The 27,647-nt window shown below is 37.6% G+C and overlaps 1 protein-coding gene across 1 annotated transcript; it reads right to left on the bottom strand.

Moving 5' to 3' along the window:
* Positions 1 to 954: 954 nt before the first annotated feature.
* On the bottom strand, positions 955 to 24,355 carry LOC121886940 (integrin alpha-M-like). Its single transcript, XM_042397368.1, has 30 exons — positions 24,319 to 24,355; positions 22,004 to 22,106; positions 21,677 to 21,774; positions 19,634 to 19,704; positions 19,338 to 19,452; positions 15,566 to 15,693; positions 15,256 to 15,401; positions 14,540 to 14,690; positions 10,627 to 10,777; positions 9,387 to 9,460; positions 9,100 to 9,220; positions 8,271 to 8,407; positions 8,020 to 8,166; positions 7,714 to 7,932; positions 7,452 to 7,585; positions 7,085 to 7,227; positions 6,833 to 6,984; positions 6,575 to 6,700; positions 4,276 to 4,349; positions 3,871 to 4,012; positions 3,663 to 3,761; positions 3,495 to 3,574; positions 3,306 to 3,389; positions 3,133 to 3,202; positions 2,927 to 3,025; positions 2,721 to 2,801; positions 2,458 to 2,568; positions 2,244 to 2,357; positions 2,054 to 2,164; positions 955 to 1,810 (listed from the first exon to the last, which is right to left on the bottom strand). Exons 1-30 carry the CDS (start codon positions 24,353 to 24,355, stop codon positions 1,718 to 1,720), a joined length of 3,411 nt encoding a protein of 1,136 aa, XP_042253302.1. The 3' UTR covers positions 955 to 1,717.
* Between the last annotated feature and the right edge of the window lie 3,292 nt (positions 24,356 to 27,647).

Below are 27,647 nucleotides of genomic sequence, written 5' to 3'. Positions count from 1 at the left end.
AGCTGGGGCTCTTGTTGAACTTCCTCCATAAGTTAAGTGGTCGCTGTTCAGCTACCTTACAGTTATTTGGCATGTTGACCATCTGGTTCTTCAGGGCTAGGCATACACTATAATGCCTGTCCACAAGTTTAGCTGATTCTGAAACCATGTCCATGAATCGTTGATCTTCTCTGGACATCTCAACTTCTTCATCTTTTCCCCTCTCAGGGAAATCCTGCTTAAACTGCTGCTGCCACAAGTCATCAAGACGTGCAAAGGATATGCAGTTTACTGTTACCTTGCATGTTTTCCCTTTTCTGTGGTTAACAACACTCTCCTTGAGCTGCCCATTTACAGTCCATCTTTGCCTGTTCTAACAACAAAGGGTCTTCATTAACACTATTCATGACCATGGCTTACCCATGGCTCCATGGCCTTGTATGCACTGGATCCAATGAGCAGACCAATTTCTGTATCGATTTCAGGAATGCATATGTCCTTAAGGTAAGACCATCGTTTGGCTGCATCGCAATATGTTTTTTCTTAAAACCAATGTGCTTTTCATTTTTACTTTACTATCAGTATGTCTGGATGGCTGGAAGTTTCTCTCAGTTGTCAGAACCTGCAGGGCAAAAACCCAAATGAAGTGTCCAGAACTGTTGCCAGAATCATTTTACATCCAAACTATGACAGCAACACCATCAACAACGACATTGCTCGGCTCAGGCTCTCCTCACCAGCTGATTCACAGACTACATCAGATCTGTGTGTCAGTCAGCCAGTAGCAGCGTGTTCAACAATGGTACTGATAGCTGGGTCACTGGCTGGGGAGCAGTCAAGGAGGGAGGTGAGTCTGCTTGAGTTGCTGACAAATTGTTTTGTTTTAGAGTTCATGTGATGTAAAATCTGTAGGGCGATGTGTGATTTGTTTCTCTTCTTGTTGTTTCCTCAGTTTCATTACCCTTCCCTAAAACTACAAGAAGTGGAGGTGCCAGTTCTGGGAAACAGACAGTGTAACTGTCTCAATGGAGTCGGCACAGTCACAGACAACATCTCTACTGGTGTTGTGGCAGGAGGCAGAGTGTTTATTTCACATATGAAACATTGATGAAGCATCAAATGTCTTTTTACATACATTCAGAACACAATGTTGCACATTTTAAAATGTATTTAAAAGCAAAGCAGCTCACATTGTCAATAAAAGTGGTATCAAATACACATTTATCTCAAGCAAGTAAGGTCCCTGCTCTTACACCTTGTATTTCAGCAGTTGTACAGTATAATGTGATGAAAAACCAGACTCCAAAGGATCATACTGTATTTAATTATTTTTCATTTAAAACAAAGTGTACAAATTAACACACATGGTTTGCAGGGATATAAGCACAAATATTTCTTTGTAGACCAACAGTAAGCTATTCAGTTCAAAATGTGAATTACAAAATCAGTTTTGAAGCTCTAAAACTCTTGCCGCTCTATGTATGGATCACAAGCTCTTTTTCAGGATAATGAAATGACAGTGTTGCAAGGGTTGCACAAATATATTTTCCATTTAAATGTCTATTCATGAAAATGGCAACACATTTATATATTTTCTATTAAAGACAAAAACGCACAACAATTTATGGTACAGATTAACTAATCCAAGATAACAAAGCCAGTGTAGATGTTGGAACAGTTTTGGTGTTTTCTATCTTGTATCGTCTTGTCTGTGGGACATCAACTGACTTCATGTTTGTTACTCTGGTGTGGGTTCGCCTCCCTCAACCCCCGGATCAGCTGTTTGTTCCTCATTAATCATGTCCTTGTATTTACTCTTGAAAAATCCAGCCTGAGAGTACAAAACAAAGGAAGTTAGATAAAAACATTGCAATCCTGCATTAGAGATGCACAATAAAAACATAAGAAGAACCAAACCAAATGAGAGAATAATAAAAATATAAAGATGCCACATTCAAGTTTTATAACTGGGTGTATTTTATAATAAAGGGTGCCTAATACCAGACCTCAGCTTGTCTTATTGCCTCCATAATGCTGTGTTATAAACTGAAACAGTGCATGTACAGTATCTCACCTTGTACAGGCCAGCAGTGAGTAAAGCCAGTAAAGCCAACCCTCCCACAGATCCTCCAACAATCTCTTTGGTGAAGTCTGGTTCAGGATACACTTCTACCTCTGCCACAATCTGTGAAGTGACAGACTTTGAATCAGATCTTCATTCAAGTTCTTTTCAAACACAAATAAAGAAATCTGACTGTAATTACCTTGTGAATGGGAGGATTGTTATTTGACCGCACTGAAAAGAAGATGTACTGGCCTCTGTCGTACTCCAGACTGGCCGTGCTGGTCAAGAGGAATTTGGCAGAACCAAGTCCAATCTGTGTAAGAAAAACAGGGGATTTGGACATTTGATTTAATCTTTAGGGTTGTTCATTTTCATTAGAACATTATTATTTTTAATACACACACATTAGTTACCTGCTTTATCCATTCAGAACTAAGGTTGGCAGAGATTGTGTACTTTTTATGCTCCTGTATTCCCATGACACGATTGCACTTGAACACTCTGCAACTGGCTACAGAGCAGTCCTGTGGGTGATTAAAAGGAGGCCTAAATTTATTGCTGGAAACAGAGAAAACTTAAGTGTAATGCACTAAAATACCATACATTTCTAAATACATATATAATTAGATTAGATTAAATTCTACCATGTACAGATGGTAGAGCCTCTGATACTTACCACTGACTTATTTTTTTGTATCTGAGCAACAAAATTTGTGACAGTGGGTTTTTCATCTTTGTCTCTTTGGCAGTCTGGAATCTGAAATAGAGCTGATTCATGTCAGTTTAACAGAGAACAAATTCATCCACAAGGCTTTAGTTTCATAAAAACAGCTACATTTGAGACTTCTGGGGTTTCAGTAACAATGAGTTCCCACATGTTACCTGCAAACTGCTCGAATCCACCCAGATGTCTTTATCACCGAGCTTTACCGGCACCCTGATCACCACAGTGAAATTCAGCGCTCTGATGTCATTTACAACCTAAGAGGGGAGAAAAGAAAAAGACCTACTGAGCATTAAAGTCAAGTCTGAATAAAGTTAATGAACTTTAAAAAAAAATTATATTATGATGGGATAAGATATTTTACCTCAATTGATTGTTGGAGTGGTTTCTGCAAATTACTCTTGCCGTAAGTGAAATTGCTGTAGCTGAGGGAACTGAACAGAAACATTGAATGTTTCATAGATTTTAGGCCTTTCAATGTCACCTTAAATTATTTTTAAATCTTTTTAAACTTGCTAAATCACACAGAACGCAAACCTTTCAATTGTCATTAAAATGCTGTACTTCACATCCATCCCTCTCATTTTATAAAGTTCACTTGACTTGGAGTGCTCGTTCCCGCTAAGAGAGGTGAAATTAATTGTACACATGAGTAATAATAATAATTGTCACATACAAACATGTACAGTGATGTGCTTATAGGCTGGAAGAGGAACACAACAGTACCTGGTGGCATTTGCAGTGATGAATAACTCCCTGTCAAGTTGACTGTTGGCTTCAATCCCATAGGACACAATGAAGAGTGCCTAAAACGAAACAAATGAGAGAGATCAGATTGTCTCCTCTCTCGGTTCAGCTGCAGTGAGATGAGATGCTTCTGTACACACTACAAACCTTAGTGTTACTCTTGAAAATAGGCTTGTCAATAGTGCAGTCTGTCTTTCCCTGAGATAAGCCAGCTCCACTGTCCAAGGAGTTGCACTCAATTCTTCCCTTTATTAAAAAATAAATTAATTAAACAAAAGCACACATACTCCACAATCACTGCATAACCTCAGAGAGCAGCTGACCAGAGTTGAATTGAAACAGACTTGATCCTCACCTTCAGGCCTGTAACCTTCCTGTAGGAGAGCCCAGGTGGGTACGTGAGAATGACATGGCTGTTGTAGGAGTTTTCCTCCCTGTTTTCCACTGACACAGTGACTTCCAGCAGTTCATCAATGCCTACTTTAACCTCTGAGGAACTGATAGATTAGGAGAAAATGGAAAAGTGAAGATAGGAAAAAAACACAAAGAGAGTCCGGGTGTATGTAACTTTAGTCCAGCATGTAGAAAAAGACACGCTAAATGCTCTGCTGAAAGAGTAGAATTAAAAGAGCGTGTTGATCAATTTGGGAGTGCAAAGAGAAAAGTTAAACATGTCACCTGCCCACCAATAGTAAATCCACAGATAAAACAGTAGATCCACACACCTAAGTCAGGCTTCACATTTGAAACTCAGCCTCACCTGGTGAAGTTGAAATCCACTTTCAGGTTATCTATACAGATGCTGTCATTGCCGCAGTTGATCTCAAACTGTAACTGTGGAAGACAGTATGAAGTAAACCATGTATATTCAGAAAGTGTAAGAGCAAACGGCCAAGAAAGACATCTCTCTCTTCTGTCTACATAAAGCAAAGAATCTCTGTCTGTCTGTCTGTATTTACTAGTGCAGTGCCCTTTCAAAACGTACCTGTTTGGAACGGGTCGATTTCTCAACATCTAGAGAGAGTTGTGCCGATCCCCTAAAAGTCTCTAATGATTGAAAATGTTTAAGAGACTTAAGCTCTACTATTGAATTGTGTGCTCTGAACGAAACTTGGCATGTACATTCAAGACTGAATGCTGGATGTCTCAGGCACTCTAAAAAAATATATAAAAATACCTCACAAACAACATTGCTTCTGCTTCTTCTTCTGCATGTGGATTCAACGAGCGGAAATACAGACAGTGTCACTCTGCCATGGCAACCCACATTGTGGTCAGAGATGGGATTACAACCGTAGTGATCATAACTACCATAGAGAATGAATTGAAAAAGTTTAGAGAGTTAAGCTCTGTTCCCGTTCCTCACACACAGGAACTTTGTATATAAGACATAGTGCAGGATCTCTCAGGCACGTTATGAACGGGCACTATAGTTCATCCCATCAACTTCAGCTCAACTCAAGATTGTAGTCTCCAGATATTATGCATGTGAGGTGTTTAGGGAGCATTGGTAAATTGTAGTGCCTACTGATAACCTGCATGTGAGGTGTTTAGGGCACATTGATAAATTGTAGAGTCTACTGATAGCCTGCAACTAAGGCATTTAGGGAGCATCGGTAAATTGTAGCGTCTACCAATAGTCTGCATGAGAGGCGTTTAGGGGAGGGGCACAACTCTCTCTAGATATTGAGAAATTTGCCTGTTCTGAACAGGCACATTTTGAACGGGCACTGCACGAGTGACAAATAAATGGAATTACAACTGAATATTATTCAGAAAGCATGACGACTCCTGAGTACTGGAGAGCTCTCCACATAGTAGCTAATGGTCATTTATGTGGTGGTATCTGTCATGACCTGGTAGCCATATAATTAATTCACAAAAAGTATTGTCAACATGTGACAAACATGAATCAGAGAGTGATGTTGTTCTGTTACAGTTGTATTTAATTTTTTAAATAATTTAATTTTAATTTGTTAAATTGTTGATTAGGCACCATCTAGTGGTTGACTGTGGTATTTTCAGTAGTTATTCCATGCTCCATGTCATGTGATTAGACAGGAAACAGGAAGTTAATGCTCAGCCTCCTGAAAGACAGTATCGCAGACCTGCAGTTAGTTACTCTACATCCATCTGCACACATCTTATGTGTATGGCAGCATCTTCTGTATGTATCTTTGCTTTTTATGCTTAAGTGCATTTCTAGGGTTTCATTTCATATAATTTGATCATTTTGTGAGTATATAATATAGAGGAGATTTAATTGCATCCATTGTTATTGTAATTCATGTTTATATACAATCAGTACAAAAAGATACTTTAGTTTAAAAGATAATTTAATAAGCTAAGCATATAATAGCTTGTTGTCAAATTCAATGCAGTTTAAGTAATCACACCTTCTGTATCTGTTTTCAGTTTTACCCTTCCTTAGTCAATAAACCTGTGGGCAAAATACAATCTTGTCTATGGAGTCTTGGTGAAAGTAAGGAGTTTATCTGGCTTTCAAAATACATCACTCATGTATGGAGGACAGCACAGAAGTTGTTTTTCTTAACTTTACAAACCCTGACCTTTATTGTTAAATCTTTACTTCAGTTAAAATTCTGACAGTCAGTGAAGACCACATGTGAAAAGTGTGAATTGAACTGGATCATTTTCCTCGTTAGTGTGATTCTTCTGGGCAGATCTGAACACAGTAATCGTACCCAGGTGCAGACCAAAACAACCATACCGAGGCCATTTGAGGATATGGTCTCGGTCCAGTCCCTCGGTTTGTTTTTGGTGGGAACATAATGACATAGCCGGACATTCTTCAGGAGTTTCTTCTGTGTTTATGTTCTTGCTCCCACCCCAGACACATGTAAGCAATGAGAGGAGTGAATGTTCTCTCGTGGCTTGTAGTGATGCTTTTTAGTTGGAAATTCAACCAACGGGAAAGCACACCAAGTTTCCCAACTTGTCCACTGATTTGGACCAGAGCAAATGAATACAGGTTTGAAAACACCCTCAATATGAATAAAACCGACCAATAAACGAGGGTGTCTTTAAAGATTACTTACGGGATGAAAGGTTGTTGTCTGAGCCTGTTGGGCCAGACTTGGGCTGAGTTTTTTGTCAGAAGGCAAACCATCAAAGGTGAATCGGAGCTCATTGTTAAGTGGATTCAGAGCATCTTCTGGACAGGCCTGTGAGAGGAGGGTACTATTATGAATATCAAAGTAGTGAAGGTTGGTTATATCAAAAATGATGTTTTTCACATTGAAGCTGTGTGGGTTGTAGTGGGTTTTCCTGATGTTATTAGGTTTTAAACAACTCACCTCAATGTGGAAACTCGCATTGAAGCATCGTTGCTCTAAGCCAAGAGTTATTGATCCACTCTGCTCTCGTTGTTTCTCCCTGATGTAAGCTCGGTTGTTTGGGACCTTATGTGTGGCATCCAGCGTTAAAGTATAATTAATCGTTGCTCTAGCTGGAATTAGAGTTTCATTTAAGGGTTACACATGTACACACATACAAGTATGGACGGACAGTGGGTCTGTGGTTTAGAGACAGTGAAGAGAATCAGTGACCTTTATCTACTGTAGAGCGTCCGGTCATGGTAAAGCAGATTGTAGCTGTGTTGTCCAGTGGTTTTGAGCAGTCTGAGTTTTGAGTTTGGATTTTGTTTGGGTTGAAGGTCACCGCAGCATCGACCATTACTATAGGCTTTGATCTGGAAATGGACAGAGTACATATGAAAATTGTAAAGCAGTATACCAAAATGACAACTGGTAAATCTTATTTTAGCTGCCTGATACAATCCATTATTGGTGAACAGTTCTGTCCTAAATTGGTAACAAGACCCTTAAAATTGTGTTACCGTGAAAGGTGGACACAAAAGAACACAAATGGTAGAATTACATTTGGGAGTAATAATGTGTGACAGGAGTATCTTACCTGAGTAAGACCACTGTTCCCTTTGAACCCACTGCTAAATCAGGCAGATTGTCGTTACTAAGGTCAAAAGACAACTGACTGATTGACATACCGAAGAACTTCAGTCCTGACTGGACTTCAGAGGAAGCGATTCTCTACGTAAATGAAAATGTTTTAATCAATCAAAACTACATTTTATTAAGACTGTATATTAAATACTGTGGCAAACAAAAGGCCATACATATCATTCAAATCCTCTTGTTGCTTCTTTGCTCTCGCTCACCTGTGAGTAAGTAGGATGAATTCTTCCTCCTCCTCCTGTTTCACCGTGGAAGATGTAGATGCTACCTTGACCACCATTCTCCAAAGGTGCTCCAACTGCCAAATCATTGAGACCATCGCTGTTAAGGTCAGGCAGTACAGCAAGAGAAGACCCAAACCTTCCTTGGTCAGATGCATCCCCTCTCAGCACTAATGGATTATCGAAGTGACACTCAACTCTCTAGTGGAAATAGAAAAAAGGATGAGAGTCAATGTTTGAATTCTCATTGAAAAAATCCAATAGATTCTGGACAAAACTGTCATTTACCACATTTGACAAGCTGCAAACATAAACTCTTCCTTCTCCTTTACTGTCTATGTACATAGGGGCAGATATGAGGACTAGGTCAGTGTACGTGTCACGATCCACATCCATGGCACAAACCACTGCACCAAAATATTCACCAATCTGAAACTGTGTGAGCAACAAAAAACAATTAGTAAAGTGAGAAAACAACAACCTTTAATTTAAGATTAAAAATATTAATTCTTTACATTGTCTTAATTGTGAGCACACACCTGCCAAGCAAGGGGATCAATTTTTTGGTCAATGCTGTCTTCAAAAACTGACATCACAACTCCTCTGTGTTGATATCTTGGAGCACCAACAATTGTCAGTGTGCCACGCGACGTTTTGGCGACTGCCATGGAGTAACCTAGAATTAAAGAGTCAAGCTCATTAGTATACAAAGGTTTGGCCAACTGAGGACAAACTGTATCTTTTGCTGATTTAATTAACATAATATCATCATTATCTTTGCTGGAAACAATCTTTAAAATTACACATTTCAGCAAGCTATTAATTACAAATAAGCATTATTTATTCTTTTTTTGATTTAACATTAAAAAACTTGCTTTGGGTCACCCCCTACGCATTGTTCCTTGCAGAATGCTTCTAGTTCAGAATATTCTTTGCTTTTCTTGTGTGCATTTAAATCTGGAGACCATGAGGAGCCTTCACTTTGGTCTTCCCTGAAGACATTTTAAAAACCATCACAATATCTATACAAGCTGCGCCTCCAGGATTTGTTGATATCTTACTGGCATCTGCACTTTGAATCATATAAGATCCATCAACATGCTCAGTAGTGGGTGTGGTATTTGGTTCTTGATTTTCCTTTAGATGGAACTTTGGTGATTGATGTATTTTCTTTATTTAGAAGACATTAAAGTGTAGGATCATCTTTTGCAAAAAAAAACAAAAAAACTGTCCTTTTTGGCATTACATGTGATATCAAATATGTTGCCATAAAGTTATCACTCCTTATTCCTTCCATCAAAAAGATGGGAGGAAGGATTATAGTACAGCAGTGTAAATACACCATTGCATATACTATAATATTCTTACCCAGATAACTGTCAGGTTCCATATTCGAAGAATCATAGGAGATCCACTTCTGGTCTGCACTTGTGTATTGCTGATAGCCTCCCTTCCACTGGTTGGCACCAACAATACCCATCTGAATCCCCTGCAATTTAGACAGAAATGTATAGAAACTGTATTTGCCACAAAACATCAGACAAGGAAAAGGCTAAATGCATCATACATTCATCATTTGGACTTAATTTAACTATATACTTTTCATACTATCTATATACTATACTATCTGGTGAATGTCTGGTGTTTTTAATTACCCCGGGCACATAAGCTGCACTGAATCCCACTTGAGCCATTTCCATTTTCAGTGACTCTCCACCAGTTTTAGCACCTGTAACAGCAACATAAATGAGCACAAACATTTCTGAATGCAGCATTATACAATGTTGTGCAAGTTAAATTCCAAATTTCCATAAAGAAGTCTTTACAGCCTGGTCGCCAGAATAAAACGTTGGCAGTTTACGTTTCTGCAAACCACAGAAACGTTGAATATCTACGTTTCAACACGTGTAATACGTATCACATTAATATTTCAACAAAACGTATCATCTCAACATTTCTACAAAATGTAGCATATTAACATTTCAACAATACGTATCATATCAAAATGTCAACAAAATTTATCATCTCAACATTTCTAAAGTGACGTAGTTCACATACAATCTATATGAGCTGACTTTCCTAATAGGCGTAGGATGGGCCCGTGGGTGGTTCATAAATTTCTTAGCAGCAAATTGGAAATCAGCAGAGTACGGTACGAGTCCACCTCAAAACCAATGTCGGCTTCCTGTTTCAACCGACAAAGCGGGTATTTTTAGCGAGACGTCAGGACATTTGCAGCCGTTTTTCTGGTGAGAAAACTGGATGTTTTTAGTGAGACATCGGCTGTTTTTATTTTATTTTTGATTTTTATTTTAACCCAAACCATGATCTTTCCCTAACCCTAATCAAGTGGTCTTTGTGCCTAAACCTAACCAGACCTTAACCATAGCGTTGTCACACCATAAAACATCATTATCCAATGAGTAGAAATGTAAATATGCTACATTTGTAGAAATGTTGATATAATACTTATTATACGTGTTGAAACGTATATATTCAACGTTTCTGTGGTTTGCAGAAACGTTCATTGCCAGTGTTTTGTTCTGGCGATTGGTTGGATTTTAATACAGTGGATTTACAGAGAGCAGACACAATGAGACAACATTACAATAAATTCATGCTCAGACTAATATAACACACAGATTTGAAAATTCATCATAGCTCCAAGTTGTAATTATCAATTATTTGCCAATGACTCATTTCATATGTTAAAATAGGAGGTCTGTATTTTCTAATATTGTCCATGTTACTAATGTAACTTGAAATGAACCCCCTTAATGAATGACAGGAAAACTATTCATTATGTTTACTTTTTTGGAACTAGAACATTTACTTAAATTTAAACTTAAAATGAAAGAAATATTTTAAGCTATCATGGTAAGGTTACATCGGTACCTTCGATAGAGAAGATTTTTTCCTGCAAATTCTGCCGTATTGCTTTAAGAGCGCCAAAGTTTTCCACTTGAAACATGTGGTTTTCTGGGGGATTAGATGCAATGATTTCTAGTTCCTGTTTTGGTTCAGGGTTTGTGAATGCATTCCCCACCTGTTGAGAAAACATGTTTGAGGTGTTAGACTGTGCAACAGAATTGAATTGTTTACTTTTTAAAATACAGTTGATAAGATAAATGTTTTATCCACATGTATGTAAAAGACTGAGTCCATTGATATTGTATACTCTCAATCTGACTGACAGGTCTTTAATACACAAGCTAACACTAGACACAAACTAAATCCAAGACAATAGTTTTCTGATTCTGTAAAAGTTTGTTTCACATCTCAAGTCTTTGTAAACTGGAGCCAAGCTGACCTATATTTGATTTATAATTGGCTAAAAACCACAGAGCCCAATTTCTATAACTATATCAATTCAATTCAATTCACATTTTATTAAAGACACAACTCATGGAGGGTCCATAGCACAATAAAATACAAAGTGTAAAGTATAAAACACACACACAAAAAAAAACAAGAAAGAATAAATTAATAAACAATCTCAAAAAACAAAAGGCATTCCACAATAATCAGGCAATTGCATTTAGGCTATACCGCCAATGGTTCCACAGTCTAGATGAGAACCTGACGGAACTCATTTCAGGTTTGGTCAAAGCTGAAACAATATTGTTAGCGGAATCAGATAATCTGCACATACATCTATATATAAGATTTCGTATTACAGCAGAGCAGGTGGGTACTCCAACATTAACAAACATTTGGCTTGCACTGCAGCTTCTTGGAGCTTTAAGCAGCAGCCTCATACTGTCATTATAAGCCACTGTGAGTCTCTGTATGCTGCCTTTTCTGTAGCACCGCCACAGGTGGGCCGTATATAGTGGGGTACAAAAAGCTTTAAAAAGAGAGATCTTCACAGTCACCGAACACATACTAAATTTATGAGCCAACATGTTTGCTTGTGCGTACAAGTTTCGACACTGTTTGTAAATGTCCCTATCATCTGATAAAGTTGCATCGTCTGATGAGCGTACCAAAAAATCAGGATTCTAACTAGAAATCTAGGAACACCTCTTTCATGTAATTTATTAAATAGTTTTTCATGATTTATACAGTCAAAGGCTTTAGAGGCATCAATAAAACACATAAAAATTGTTTTTAATTTTGCCTATTGTATTTATCTAAAATCTCCCTTAAAGCGAAAATGCACATATCAGTGCCATGTTTACGTTTAAAGCCAAACTGGTTGTCAGAAGTCAGGATGTACTGTTCCAGCCTATTTAGTAGCGTTCTCTCCAACACTTTGGATAAAATTATGGCGAAGGCTATAGGCCTGTAATTCTCCAAGCTGTTTAGTTTACCAGCTTTATCTTTAATGGCAGGCACCAGTATAACAGATAAAATAGAGTCAGGTAGAATACCATGGACTAATAACCCAGTAAAACAAATAGCAAGCAAAGGGTAGAGTTTTTTACTAGCACGTTTTAAATGTTCAGCAGTTATATTATCCATACCAGATGCCTTATTATCTCCTAGCTTCATGACAGCATCTTGGACTTCTTGTGGAGTGACAATCACCTCTTCGTTATTGCCTATTTTGCCCACACTAAACAAGTTGCTTTTAACACAGTTGAACAGATCATAGTAATGTTTCTGCCACAGCTGTGAAATTTTTTCTGAGCCACTTACTCCATCAATATTTGATGGTAGCGATGTTTTACAATTATTCATTATTCTGACTTCTTTCCAGAAGTCATTAGGACTATTATTTTGCAACTTCCTCGCAAGTGAATCAGATCTCATTGTATTCTCATTCCTTTTAATAAATTGAAGGGCATATTTAAAATTATCTCCGAGCTGTTTAGTTTACCAGCTTTATCTTTAATGGCAGGCACCAGTATAACAGATAAAATAGAGTCAGATAGAATACCATGGACTAATAACCCAGTAAAACAAATAGCAAGCAAAGGGTAGAGTTTTTTTACTTCCTCGCAAGTGAATCAGATCTCATTGTATTCTCATTCCTTTTAATAAATTGAAGGGCATATTTAAAATTAGCATTTGCACGTTTCTTATGTTCAAATATGGGACCATGTTTATTTCTACCCGATTCTACCCATGCTTTAAAAGCCCTTCTAGCCTCAGCATGGAGCTCTTTTACATAGTCATTCCAACCCGGTTTAGCATGGTACACATCAGACTTATGTTTATAAAAAGGCCTGCTGGACATAAGGAGAGAATCCACAATGGAATCATACATAAAACATAACTCATTACTATGTTGCAGGTTTTTACAATTCATATCACAACAAACAGTAGCATCTTTTGGTAGTTCAACACCTCCCAACAAGGTGTCAGTTCGAGAAATGTATTCTTTAAGATTCTCTTGTGTTAAGTTAGACCAGTTTAATTTCCCTGCACCTATGTTGCTATCAACAGACGATTGAACAGGTATATTGCCAAAATTTAGCAACATAGAAAAGGGTATGTGGTCCGTAGTGGCCAGATCATAATTAATCTCCATGGCATCTAGAGTGTTATGTGCATCAGCTGTGCATATACAGTGATCAAGCCATGAAGTTGAATGCCAAGCTTCACTGATATATGCATAGCTATTGTCAGACATAAGCACATTGCTAGAGAGGATCAAACCACCATCAGAACAAAACTGCATTAAGTGATTAGCAAATAAAGAATTAACATCAGAGACATCAGCATTCATATCTCCAACAACATAGATGCAGGTGGAAGTACAGTCTTGAATGAAAGACATCACACATGCCAATGTATTGAGATATTCCCCTTCATTTTGGTAACACTCATAAGGTGTATAAATGTTCAAAATGATGAACTTTTTGTCCTTACAATTAAACTCTACTCCAATAGCCCAATCAACGTCTAATCTAACCACATTGACCAGCTGATCATATTTCTTATTCCATAAAATGGCGACTCCACCTGGAATTCTGCCTCGAACTATTTTGCTGCTAAGGTCAGTAGTAGACTCACCAGCCCCGTAAAAGTCTTTATGTAAAGAACTTAGTCTTTCCAAGTCTTGTTTAGCTAAGAATGTCTCTTGAACACACAATATATCACAGATCTCCAAGAGCTTGTCCACAACCACACGGCGAGATTTGTCTGCATCACTGTGGCCAACACGCAGCCCTCGTGCATTATATGATACAACACTGATTTGCATTTAGATTAGTTCAGTTCATATTATGCCATCTTTACTAGCTGCTTACGTTTGACTGGGCATATACTAGGCTATGGCTCCCATGTAGAGATACAGGTGTATTCACAAAGCGCTGCAGACCAGCTCCCCCTGCTGATCCACAGGCCTCACTGTCGTTAGCTCTGAGTCTACGAGCCTCATAATAACGATGGACATAAGTCCCGGCTGGCCAAAGTTGTGGCTTGTACATATCAGCAACTTCATTGCATTCTGCAGTGACCTGAAACGAGCTGAATCTGTTCCAGGTTGAGTCAATTTTTGGGCATGTCACTGATTTATTGCCAAATTTCTCAGTCAAATAACTACGTAGAGTGTCAGCATCCAGGTTAGGGGAAAATCTAGAGGCAAACACACTCACCAACTTGGTTTTAACCACTTGAATGTTACTCTCAGTACTATAGTTATTCAGTTGTATAAGAAAGTATAATCAAATTTATGAGAGTATAATCAAATTTATCAGAGAAATTATGGATTGGGCCTTTAAAGTAGTCAAATAGCATCATGTGACACTGCAAAATAAAACTCACAGAAATATAGTATTCACTGTAAATTGAACTGTATGTCATGTTTAAATGAATAAAACACAACATTCAGCACATTTGAATTAATTAAACAACTTACCCCAATAGCAAAACGAACAATTTTTTTATTCTCAGCTAAGCCTGCTGCATATGGCAAGTTTCGGTGGTCCTGAGATCTTCCATCAGTAACGACTATCAAGACTTTCCTCACATTTGATCTGGAACCTTTTTCTGGTGTGAAAACATTTCGACTGTCAAAAAAAGAAAAAGGTCTAATTTCAGTACAGCTTCTTACAGTACATTTTGTTGTTAGGTTAATTACGTGGCTTTGTAGGTTAGGAAAATTAATTGATATTTCAGGATGCCTTATCTTTTTTTCAGTATTTCTATCCACATTACAGAGAATATTGTCACTTTGTTTGTGTTTCAAAATGTCTTTCCAAATGTCAAAATGTTTTTGGATAGACTTACTTCAATACACAACATCATAAACTACACCTTCAAAAGAGTTGCATGCTGTTTTGTCTACCACAGTGTCTTTTTTGACACACAACTAGCAGTTGCCTAAATCTAAAATGTTTAAAGTCTACGCAGTGCTTAGTGCTTTCAAATTCACTGTAAAAATTATAGTGTATTCTTTTGCAGGACTGCATGTGGAAAAATAAGGTATACTGTACATCTGTGTCAAATTGAAAACCACTATTACTTGGCCCAGCATAGATAGATTGGGTTTATAGTTTAATCCCTGAGACATTTCTGACTGGACAGGAAGTCCAGACAGGAAGTCAACATGATAATTACAGTTACAGCACTTACACCACATATTGGATGGCATTAGCTGTATAAGTTCCTCCCCTTTGTTGTACTATTGCATCAATGTTAGACTCCCATGATCCATCTCGGAAAAAATCATTGAAGAAGTTATGGATGTTGGGTAATCTAGAGAACTGGACAACAGCAAACTGCAAAAGAGGCAAAAAATCGTAGAGCATAAGTATATTACAGTCAAGTCATCATGTAAAACAATTGTGAAATTATATTTTCTTTCAACACTGCACAAAAAAAATTATCTGAGGTTCTATGGTTTCTGTGTGGTTTTACAGGCAGTGGGAACTCTATCCTTTACCCGTGTGTCTCCTGCCAGGAATGAGCGGACCAGATCTTTCACAAAATTCTTCATGGTTTGAAAATCTTGATTGGACACGCTGCCTGAACCATCCAACAGAAACGCAATGTCTGCTTGGATTCGGCACTCTGCACAAGAGATGTGTCATGAATTAGAATAATCCTAAAAAAATTCCCTTGAAGTAACTTGATCAATAATTTTAACATTTGTCCACATATATCATATCATACATACATGCAACAAACTGATTCTGGGCTTCGTAATAAATGAACTATGAATGAACTACATACCCACACAAAATTCCCTTTTAATGTCCCCCACCAGTCTTTCAGTGTTCCATTATCTGGGCGACTATATCAATGATACCTTATTTTTGTATTACTTTTAATTTCACACAAATTATTACTTATTGTGCAAGTTTTAACTACTGTAAATGTAATCCCATTTGATGCTGAATTTAATAAGAGTTGTTTTAGATTGTTGGACATATTTTAATCTTTGATGAAAAAACAAATTTAACAAGAGTAGCAAGCTGATCAAGTGATATGTGGGTTGTGTTTTAATCCAATTATTTTATCACAATTAATAATAATAGGAAAATATATTTGGACATCCTTCTATAGGTGTTCCTAAATTTGTCAAGGATTTAACTTTAATTATAAATATTCTTGATCTCAATATATGCATTTGCATTTATTTCTTAAAAAATATCCATCTGCAGTTGGCTTTTACACACAGTAACATGAATGGTTATATGTGTGTATATATATATATATATATATATATATATATGTGTGTGTGTGTGTGTGTGTGTGTGTGTGTGTGTGTGTGTGTGTATGTGTGTGTATATATATATAATGTACGTAGCCTATTCATATTGCATTTTTTGAGTGTCACATTTGTTGTGACTGCGTACCATATTATGTAGCTATCAACTTATCAACAACATTCAGGGTGGGAACACTCAACTCTTTTGAGATTTCAAAACAAGACTTCTCCTCGAGCGAGACTTGGTTAGACACAATAACAAACAAACTGGATCAAGTGAAAGGTAAAGAAAAAACATTTTATTTCTCTGTATGATCCTTTCCATTATGTTGTCAGACACTTATAATAATAATCTGATCCTGTCATTGGAAAAACAAGCACTTTTAGTGGACATACATTGACAGGGCATAAGGATTACATTACAGCCTGTTTGGCAACTGCTGGCTGAAGTGCTCTTGCTCAATACTAGACCAATTTCAGAAATTTTCATCCCCATTAGACAATTAGGCACAAAAAGATGGGAAAATACTGTCCAGTTTGAAAAATACCAAAGTTTCTCCTTAAGGGCCAGATGCCACCCTCTTATGAACTAAACAGAGATGCAAACTCCTCACCTTGTTGCAAAATTTGCTGTTTTAAGGTCACCTACGAGATTTGTATAGATCCAAGGAGAATTTTTCCTTTTGGGAGGGGTTGGTCAGGTTGATCGCTGTTATACAAGTAGTGTAGATCCTTTAAGGGATAGCTCAGTGCATATGTTGTGTGCGTAGTGAGTGTGCAGCTGTGTGTGAGAGAGAGAGGGCATATCTTGCTGCCCAATATGTATCAACATGCCCCAACCGGAGGGACAGTGAATGACCTAGACACACACAGCATGCGCATGCATTCACACATATACACACACACACAAATACATGCATAAGATATACTGTATGTGTTGAATTGAACTGAATTGAAGTGAAGTGAGTGTGTGTGTGTGATGGCGAGGCTGGCGACCGGTACTGGTAATACTATTATTTTTTAAGCTTTTTAGAAATTTTACCAATGACATGCCTGATAGTGGAAGAGTGTTAATAAAGAAGCTACTATAAGTTGATTTCCAACATACTTTTTAATCTTGTTGTTGTCTTCTTGTTTTTGTCTTGTTGATGTATTCAGCTCTCACATCTATTTCTATGTGTTTTATGTAGGGTTGTTTAACCGGAGGGGGGGCAACAAATCCTAAACTTGCGTAGGGCACCAATATGACTAGAGTTGGCCCTGTCTGGGTGAGGAGTATACCTCTTGTACAATAAGCACTAAGGGTGTCCTGGCCGGGGGAGGCTGATGGCTGACTACAGAGCACCATCTGCCTGAGTCTGCCACCTGTGAGCAGTTTAGGAGAATTTCAGCTGTCTGTCACCACCAACCGGGAGGAAACCATGGCTTTTAACCTGCTTACCAGAGGCTGATCTATCACAGCAGGCCCAGTCTTTGGACCAGTGCCACAAGCTAACCCGAGGCCTAGCAGCAGCAGCCTCACAGTCGGCCTGTGGCCCAGCAGTAGCAGCCTCACATGCTAATTGCTGTTTATGCAACACTGAAGACGAACATGACGGTCAGCATAATGGTGTCGGCCACTGAGCTCATCCATATCAAAAGTGAGTTGTAATCAATAGAAACTTTGATTGATGACCTCCTGCAACGTCAAGCTCCAGCCCAGTCACCAGAATAAAATGTTGCCATTGTATGTTTCTGCAAACCACAGTTACGTTGAATCTCTACATTTCTATACGTTTAATACGTAGCAGATCAACATTTCTATAATATGTATCACAGGGAAAGTCACGTAGTTCAGATGATATCTATGTGAGTTGACTTTCATATTAGGAGGAGAAAGGTTGGGCGGTTGGCTAGAAAGTTGGTTGCATCATTTCAACTGACAACACCGGGTATTTTTAGCGAGATGTCAGGACATTTGCAGTGGTTTTTCTGGCAACAAAACTGGGTATTTTAACCCAAACCATGATCTTTTCCTAACCCTGACCAAGTGGTTTTTGTGCCTAAACCTAACCAGACATTAACCACAGTGTTGTCACAACATAACACATAATTATTCAACCTATAACGGCCATTTAACGTGAGTTTTAATTACACGCAAAATATTCGATTGAAACATAGAGATTCAGTGTATCTATGGTTTGCAGAAACTTACAATGCCAATGTTTTATACTGGCAATTGGGTTGTAGGCTCAGCTGTGCTTCTTGCAGCCTGCAGCCTGGTCTTGAGTGGTAAAGGGAAAGAGAAGGCTCTCTATCCCCTTTTTCGACCTAGAGAATGAAGTCCCCCTGAGAAACCATTTCGCTCCACTGGCCAAGCTTGCAGATAGCTCATTTCCTCTGCTTGCAGCTAGTAGTACAAGTGACCAATTCACATCATTAACGAGGAAATGTCCTATCTCTACTCCTTTGTCCAGTGAGACAGGCTCTCCACCTAATCCCCTGTCTAAGACCAAGCGTCCCTGGGTAGGGGACCCCATAGGTGGTGAGGGACCTTCTACCGCAGCTAATGCAGTGAAAATTTCTGTTAAAAATCCTAGCAACCTTGTCATATACGATGGGGAATGTCTTAATGGTCAACCTGAGATCCTTGTGATCTGTGATTCTATCATCAGGATATTCATCATCGGCATACACTCAAGGGATTGACATATGGCACTGATCCACTAGTGGCATACCATCAGCCACTTGTCAATCTCTGCGTTTGTTGCCCCCACCTGGATTCACTCTGGTTTTGTTGATGAAAAAAGATAAAGAAGCAGACAAACATTTTTGCATGCATGTGGTAGGGCTGTTTCAAGTCCACACGCACGTGTGCTAAAAAGTACAAACATGTACGTGTGTGCATGTGTTATTTTGATGATATTGTGTTTTAGAGTGTGTGCAGTGATATGAGAATATTATCAGACATTTTTCACCACTATTTTATTATGCTTTTGAAATAGTGAGATTTCAACATAAATACCGTCAGGAGAAGAAGGCACAGGATCCGCAACACCACCAGAACTGTCTATCTGCAAGCATACACCGTTGTACATGGTGATACTTTTGCAGTCCTTTGGGATGGTTGGACCACATGCCTGAAAAGAGACAAGGCCAAGTCAATAATAAGTTTCTAACTTTTCTGTGCATTCATGAAATTCAAAGCAGACAAAAATTGTTTCACTGGTAGAAAGACAAAGAAAAGTTTAAAAGAATTTTCCCTGACCTTTGCATTTATATTACTAATGAACTGCAAATCTCTGCCATTTACCAACTTACCAGAGTGTTTTTTGTGGTTGGATCACTTGTCATTGTCAAACCAAGGGACATGTTCACTGCAAAATCTGGCACTGCATACAAAACATCAGTCATGAGTTATGTTAAAACCATCATTTAGTACAGTGACTAGTAACGCTTTAGATTGCAGCCCACAACGTACAGCATAATTACTCCGGACTTATGGTGTAATCTTACTGTACTAAAGGTGAACCAATAAAGTACGTACCAATATGTAGGTACTGGGGAAGAAGATGTGAAGTGGAAAAAGAGGTAACAATTACTTTACTAGTGATATACTACTAATACCGATATTGTATTAACTTTTGATGACTTTGCTGGCAGTTAGCAACATATCAAAAATGTCCTGCTGCATTTAGGCTTTGCCAGTAAAATCAAAGAAAAGGGAAAAATTGCCCATGTTTCTGACTTCATACCTTATTTGTTGCAAGCTTTTCCCACCAGATAATTGGCAATAAAACTCAACTTTTCCATTATTATTGTGCCACACATTTGTAATGGTTTGTTGACAAACTAGAAACAAGACACTGATTTTAGTTAGCTATATTTCTTGTATAGCCTTACGTAGCCCATTAATATTGTATTTATTCAAATCTAGAATGCCAGCAATGATGGCTTTGTGGCTGAGTGACAAACAGTTTGATTCTTATGGCTTCTCATCAAATGGGAGACATCGTAGCTGTCAGAAATCCAGATATCTCAGACTATAAATTATGGTCAAGAGATATATAGGATCAACATAGGCTAACGTGCATCAGCTTCTTTCCCCTCATCTCAACCACAACTCTGTCATCATCAGGACTTGAAGATGAAAAAGAAGAACAAATTGAGGAAGCAATGCAAGAAAAACAAAGAAATAAAGAATTCAATGCTATTTGTTACTCGAAGGTTTATAATTTATTTTGAAATAAGAAGTATGTTAATTAAATGTTAATGATGTAAGATTTTGTTTTTAATATGATACAAGGCATACAATGTACACTAAAGATTACAGCTGGTGTTTCCTGTGCTTACCCTGTAACTACATGTCACAAGGGGGGAACTATCAGGGAGAAGACTTTCAACATTTTAACGACTTCAAAATTGTCAACATGTGTTTATACTGAAACAAAAGTGAGTAACATCTAGGGCAGGTGAATTCTGTCTGCTGATGGCAGACAGGGCCACATAGCCATAAACAAGCAACCAGTACTGAAATTTGCTGGTGAGATGAACAACAGCTGAGAGTTTTCAGAGGCCGACAGTATACACGACAATACACTGTCCCTTGGACCTTTGTTCCGAGGTAAATGCACAGATGTACCCCATAGTTATTTAGGTACCCCAAAATTATAAAGGAACAATGTAGTTTGCTTGTTTGTTGGTAATAAGGTCATTTTGGAATAAAATCATATCATATTTATTAAATGCTGCAGAAGTCATCACTCCATCTTTCCCAAAACATCCAGATTTTTACTCAGTTTTATGGTCATACTGTACCCTGCAATAATAGAATAGGAACCTGTTAGTTAGATAACAACTACAGTAAAATTCGCTCTAAGTTCCTCTCAAACTTCCAGATTATTGCTCAGTAGGTCATACGTACCCTGTAATAATAAAATAAGTTAAAAAAATAACTACAGTATATATTATTTTTAAGATCCAAAATTGTTAGCCCCTTATTACATAATTTCATATCTTGTTCCCATGTACCTACGTATATGTATTAGTATATACTGTACTGATACACCGTTAGTACAAAAGATTACACCGATACTCCGGAGTAATTACCCTGCACATTGCAGGCTGTAATCTAAAGCATTACCCAGTGACCAAACCACAGCTATCACCAGAACATATGAACATCGAGAGAGGTCTTGCTGTAATCATTCTTCCTCTTCATACTGGCTATATTAGAGATCCCCTCATAATTCAATTTCCATGTAAGTGATGTGAAGGATAACAAAATCTTCGGTGGCAAAATAGCTTTTATCATTGAAATTTGAATGGTTTACATAAAGCATTTTCAACTGAGTAGTTGCTCACCTGGTACTGATACTTCCGTGCAGGATTCAGTGGAGCACTTAAATATTTGCCCTCTTTGATTTGATGAATATTGTGCAAGGGGGGCACTGACCAGCAAACTGAGGAAATAAAACCCAACAATCAGGTGAGAGCACCTGTTCAGTGAGTACAGTGTAGCTAAATAAATCCCACATTTTATCTATTAAGAAATGCTGCATGCTAATGACCTCATTACCGTGAAACTAGCATATGACAGAGATGCAAGCTGGAAAAACCCTTTCATAGTCAGATGTGAAGAAGCAGATATGGTTACTGTAAATCCATGTTCCACCACATCACACTACTTACTCTGATTGTCTTTGTACCACCTGGTATCCAAAACCTGCAGCAGAGCTATTCAGGGACTTCCAAGCCACAGGATCGATATTGAAACAAAGTGCAGCTTTTAACACTGAGGAATAAAGAAGGAAGAACCACACAATTGATCTGATTTAAAGCCACAATGTGTACAGTTACAGTATCTTTCAAATTATTCTCATGGCATTAAGTTTTTATTTGCAGGAAAAGGAGATAGTCCTTGTGAAAATCTGTAAAGTCCGTGATGCTTTCAGTCTATAAATGAGTGTGGTGTGTGAAGTGTTGTCTTTTTTATACAACCACTAGAGGGTACCAAAGTCAGGAATGTTTGAATTTTAAACGGTGGCTCTGAACAATTACTATACATGATAAATACTAAGACTTGAAGTAAAGATACGGGGCACTATTTTACACAGCATGTATAATTGCCTTCACAGGGGATATTCTGTCATGGAGTGATATTTTTGATGAATGTTGCAAAAATAAGGTCTGTCTTACAGCCATCTGTGGGGACGGCTGTGGCTCAGGAAATAGAGCGGGTTGTCCACTAATTGGAAGATTGGTGGTTAAGTCCCCAGCTCCTCCAGTCTGCATGTGAAAGTATCTTTGGCAACATACTGAACCCCAAATTGCTCCCAATGGCTGTACCAGCAATGTGTGTGAATCTGTTAGGTTCCCCTCCTGATGAACAGGTTGGCACCTTCCATGGTAGCCACTGCCATCAGTGTATGAATGTGTGTGTGAATGGGTGAATGTTGGCATGCAGTGTAAAGCGCTTTAAGTGGTCGGAGGACTAGAAAAGTGCTATATAAGTGCAGTCCATTTACCATCTTTTGACCTTTTGAGGTTTTCTAAAAACATGAGGTTTTGAAAAAATGGTCCAAGTTATATAAACTCTTTGACCGCCTGACAAAATATTTTCTCATGGTTAACAGCTTTTAAAATGGTTGAAAGAGATTGTGTGATAGATAACCATGTTAACTTCCTTTAATGGATCTGTTGAACCTCAGGCAGACACTTGCAGATGGATATTAATTAATTTTGGTAGCCATTACATTTCAAAATATTCCAAATTTGCATCATGTTATACTTTTAATGTCACAGACTTTCAAAAAAACCCATCACCACCACCAACAACAAAAAAGAAACAGTAAATCCACAAAATAATGATAATGATTTCATCATCCTGAGACCAACACCTTCAGGTTCTGCTTTTTCTACTGTGACCTTTATGTCTTCAGGAAGACAATTAGAGAAGGTGCTATATTTTAGATTTTATTTGTTAATGTTAACGTGTTCATAGTTACCCATCATTTAGTTCATGTCATCAAATTCTGTTGTGTTTTTACATCGTATTGTAATATATATTAAACTGAAATAAACCACTAGTAGCAGAAAATATCACAAAGGGAGTAGCAGGAAATTTGTTACTGCCCTCCCACATAGAACATTTACATCAGCTTCCTTCTGATGAGTGAGATAGATGAGTAGGATGTGTTGTGTCGGTGTCTGATAGTTTCACAAGTTGTATACGTTCAGCAGATATGATCATGTTAACTTTCGAGAGCTGAGTAATGTCTGTTGCAGTATTAACAATTCAATTTGAATTCAAACATAATAATAACTTAGGATGTCTGTGTTTATGTGTCAGCCCTCTGAAAAACAATGCCTTCAGTGCACCTTGCAAGCCTGCACAGGATAAGTAGGTATATATAAGAAATTAATGGATGAATTTAAAATAATTTAGGCTCTTATAATCAGTTACACAGGACATAAGCAGGGGGAAAATGAACTAGTATTTTGTTTTAGGTGTAATTAGCGCCATATGAAGCACTTTTTCAGAGCCCCTGAACCATGAGACCTAAAAGTTAAGTAAAGTTGGATTTTGTGGATTGAGACAAATCTGTGCAGTTTTGAATTACCCCATGCAATGTCCAAAAAGAATTTAGAGGATTATGCAGCATTGGTGAAGCATTTTTTAAGACTGAGTTGGTCACATACTGAGGCAGGAAGTTTGACTAACAAAGGATGAACCATAGATGTAAAAATGATCATTTTAATTTTTTTTTCTTGATATTATCAAGAAATAGCGATTACAGTGATAGATAGTGATTACAATTATTGATCTATTATCCTTTGTGTTTTTTAAAATAAAACAAATGATAATTGATAATTAAATGATAAAAAGATGTTTATAAAATAAGATATCATTAAATGAAATGGCAGGATCCTATTTTCACTGCTGGCAAAAAAACTCATAAAGGGACAATGAAAAACAAAATCAAGATGTACAAATTTTGTCTTACCTGACAAGAATAATGTGGTAGATATTATCCAGTCCATTGTGTCACTCCCATGAAAAACACTAAAAGTATGACTTATTCTCTGAGTTGTACAAATTAAACTATGAAAACTATTTCTGCTACTGAAGCTGTGATGGAGGGAGACGTCGAAAGCAAAATGCAGAAACAATAAGGTGACCGTTCAAAGCAAAGGCAATCAGTTAGAGGAACTTTTGTGTAGGAGGGGTTACAGTATTGACAAATGCTTTCTGTTGTACGTGAGCACATTGTATGTTGTCATTTCATTGCACAAAGCATATGCAATTCTTTAATTTTGATCCAATCCCTTAAATAACGTATTTTTCAAAGACTTTCAAAGTGTATGTCTAACACTTGTAAGAAGTACAAACAAATTATTTTCAAGTTAGTTTCAGGGCAACTAGATTAAACCCAGAATGATGTTTTGGGTACTAATGCTCATTCTGATGTAAGTCTGATAAATAATGATACAATGATTAAAATGATAAATAGAAAAATAAAACTTTACCACTAACCACAGCTCTTGTTGGCAGGTGTGGCAACACATTTGTCACTGAAAAAAGAGAAGAGGATGTTGGACACCGATGTTAGGAGAGACCACATTCAGACCACAAAAGTGTTTTCATCAGACTTGAACAAGTTTTCATCACTTTAAATTCAAGCAAGACGGCTCACTGGGAATTCAGTTTTAGGCGCTATGGAGGGAAAATTCCAACACAAATGGCACGCTTTTCTTGAGATATTTTTATAGTTCCCTTTTCCAACAGTGCTGTTGATGTCTTTGATTTCTTTCTGACATCAGCTGAGGAGAGAGGAAATTTAAATTTCATATTACAAACACACCAAGTTTTATTATGTGGTCCAACTTCACCACAGGCAGATAAACACCCTTGGATTCAATATCTGATAGATAACTTTGTGTCTATTGTTGGCTGTTTATCTGTAGTTTTGACATTCAAAAACATTATAGATGTTTTTTGGAGGTACCTACTGTATGTACAAATTTTTATATTATGGTGCCACAGGTATTTCACATATCTAAGGAAACAAATAGCAGTCTGCCATATCAAAATCTTATTGCTCTTTATCAATTAGTTTCATCACAACTTCACTGGAAAAAAAAAGTATTTTTGTCTTTTTCTTCTTATTGCAACTGTGCACACGGTCTCATTTGGACTACAGCCTGTCTTCAGGAAGTGAACCTCTTTTCCTGCTACTGCTCACCCCAAAAGCCAAATGCAAATTTTCAAATCCTTTCTCTGTAAGAAAATTAAACTGATATATATAAGGCGTTGTGCAACTTGATGGTGTGCTTGTACAACCTTTGCAGAGCTCATCAGTCACAAAATCTGCATGTTGACTCTGATGAGCCTTTTATCTGCAGGTAAGTCACACTTGGATTGGACCAACCTCTTTGTTGAGATGCAGATGCTTTGAAAGTAGTTTACTATATGAGAGCAGTCTATTATTTAATCCTATATATTTATATATACTAGGTATATAATAGGGGTGTGCCCAAATCCTAATACATTTTTTGGCAAAGCACAAATAGTGGGTTTTTATGAACATTTATTTTGTACAAATATTTTAAAAATTATTATTATTACCATGTCAAATACCAGCGCACAGGTCAGTTACATCACTATCTCAGTCTCTATCCTCTGTTCTGCTGTTACATCTATCAGCAGGTCTCAACGAGGGGAGTCACATCCACCTGCTACATGATACACATTTCCTAATTTGGACATCACTCCTGGAGTTGGGGGTGTTCCCCAGAGATACAGCTGAGCTACTCACACACAAAGTGCTCCCAAGGGACTCTCCACAACGTGTTGTTTCCCTTCTCCTTTCCACAGGTTAGGTTGTAAAAAAATTGGCAATAAATGAAAAGTGCATTGCAAAAATCGCCTGCTAAATTCTTCTCCACGCATTACACACTGTGTTGTCTCTGTGTTATGGATGTAGAGGTCTGTTTGTGCATTTGTGATGCACTTGTTTTTAGCTCAGTAGTCAGTGCAGTCGTCTATGATCTGGGAGACTGGAGTTTGAGACCCAATGTGGGGACTTCCTTTGTAAGATAGTTTATTCATAAACACTTATTTTAACACTTTAATATCCTAAAATTAAAAGTGTAATAAAAACAAACTGGATTTTTACGCCTATTTCCACTTTTATTCAAATACAAATACAAATATAAATAATTTTGCTGTCTCAACAAATATAGATACATATACAAATACTGGGCTCTCTGCACATCCCCAGTATATACTAGGATGCCTTTGAAGGGTAATAGGACACTTTACATACAATATAAGTTAACAGGTCAGATTCTATACTTTAATTTTATAATGCACAAAAAATAATAATGCATAAATATCAATGTTGTTGCTTGCCTTTAGTATATAGAATTGTTTTTTTGTTTTTTTTAATTGGTGGTATCATCACAATAACTGGCATTTAAAGGGTTAAATTTCTGAAAATGAATGAATATTTGGTAGTTATGATCAGGACTGAAGTTGATGAAAGTGGAAAAAAATATTAATATAGGCCTATAATATTTATATGGCAGTTTTTGACCTTTTAGGTCCCTAACATGCTGAGAGGGAGTTTTTTGTTAAATCTGACACTGCACAAAAAATAATAATGCATAAATTTCAATGTTGTTGCTAATCATCGGCATATCCTAGCCTGTGATAATCAAAAAAAATTACCAGTCACCACCATTGCCTTCACATCTGCCATAACTTCCACAGGTTTGTGTTTGAATGTAACACCCATGAGACTGCTGGTCAGGTTAGGTCCCTGCAGAAGCTGTTTGTTCGAAGATGTGCCCTTGTAGGATGCACCATAGTCGAACACAACCATGAACTTCTGCTTCACGGGATGATATACCCCATCAGCTACCTTACAGTTATTTGGCATGTTGACCATCTGGTTCTTCAGGGCTAGGCATACACTATAATGCCTGTCCACAAGTTTAGCTGATTCTGAGACCATGTCCATGAATCGTTGATCTTCTCTGGACATCTCAACTTCTTCATCTTTTCCCCTCTCAGGGAAATCCTGCTTAAACTGCTGCTGCCACAAGTCATCAAGACCTGCAAAGGATATGCAGTTGTTGTTACCTTGCATGTTTTCCCTTTTCTGTGGTTAACAACACTTTCCTTGAGCTGCCCATTTACAGTCCATCTTTGCCTGTTCTAACAACAAAGGGTCTTCATTAACACTATTCATGACCATGGCTTACCCATGGCTCCATGGCCTTGTATGCACTGGATCCAATGAGCAGACCAATTTCTGCATCGATTTCAGGA

The sequence above is a fragment of the Thunnus maccoyii genome, chromosome 20, assembly GCF_910596095.1.
Source record: "Thunnus maccoyii chromosome 20, fThuMac1.1, whole genome shotgun sequence".
NCBI classification, from domain to species: domain Eukaryota; kingdom Metazoa; phylum Chordata; class Actinopteri; order Scombriformes; family Scombridae; genus Thunnus; species Thunnus maccoyii.
The sequence above is the reverse complement of the archived record's forward strand: the minus strand, read 5'-3'. Positions and strand labels throughout refer to the sequence as shown.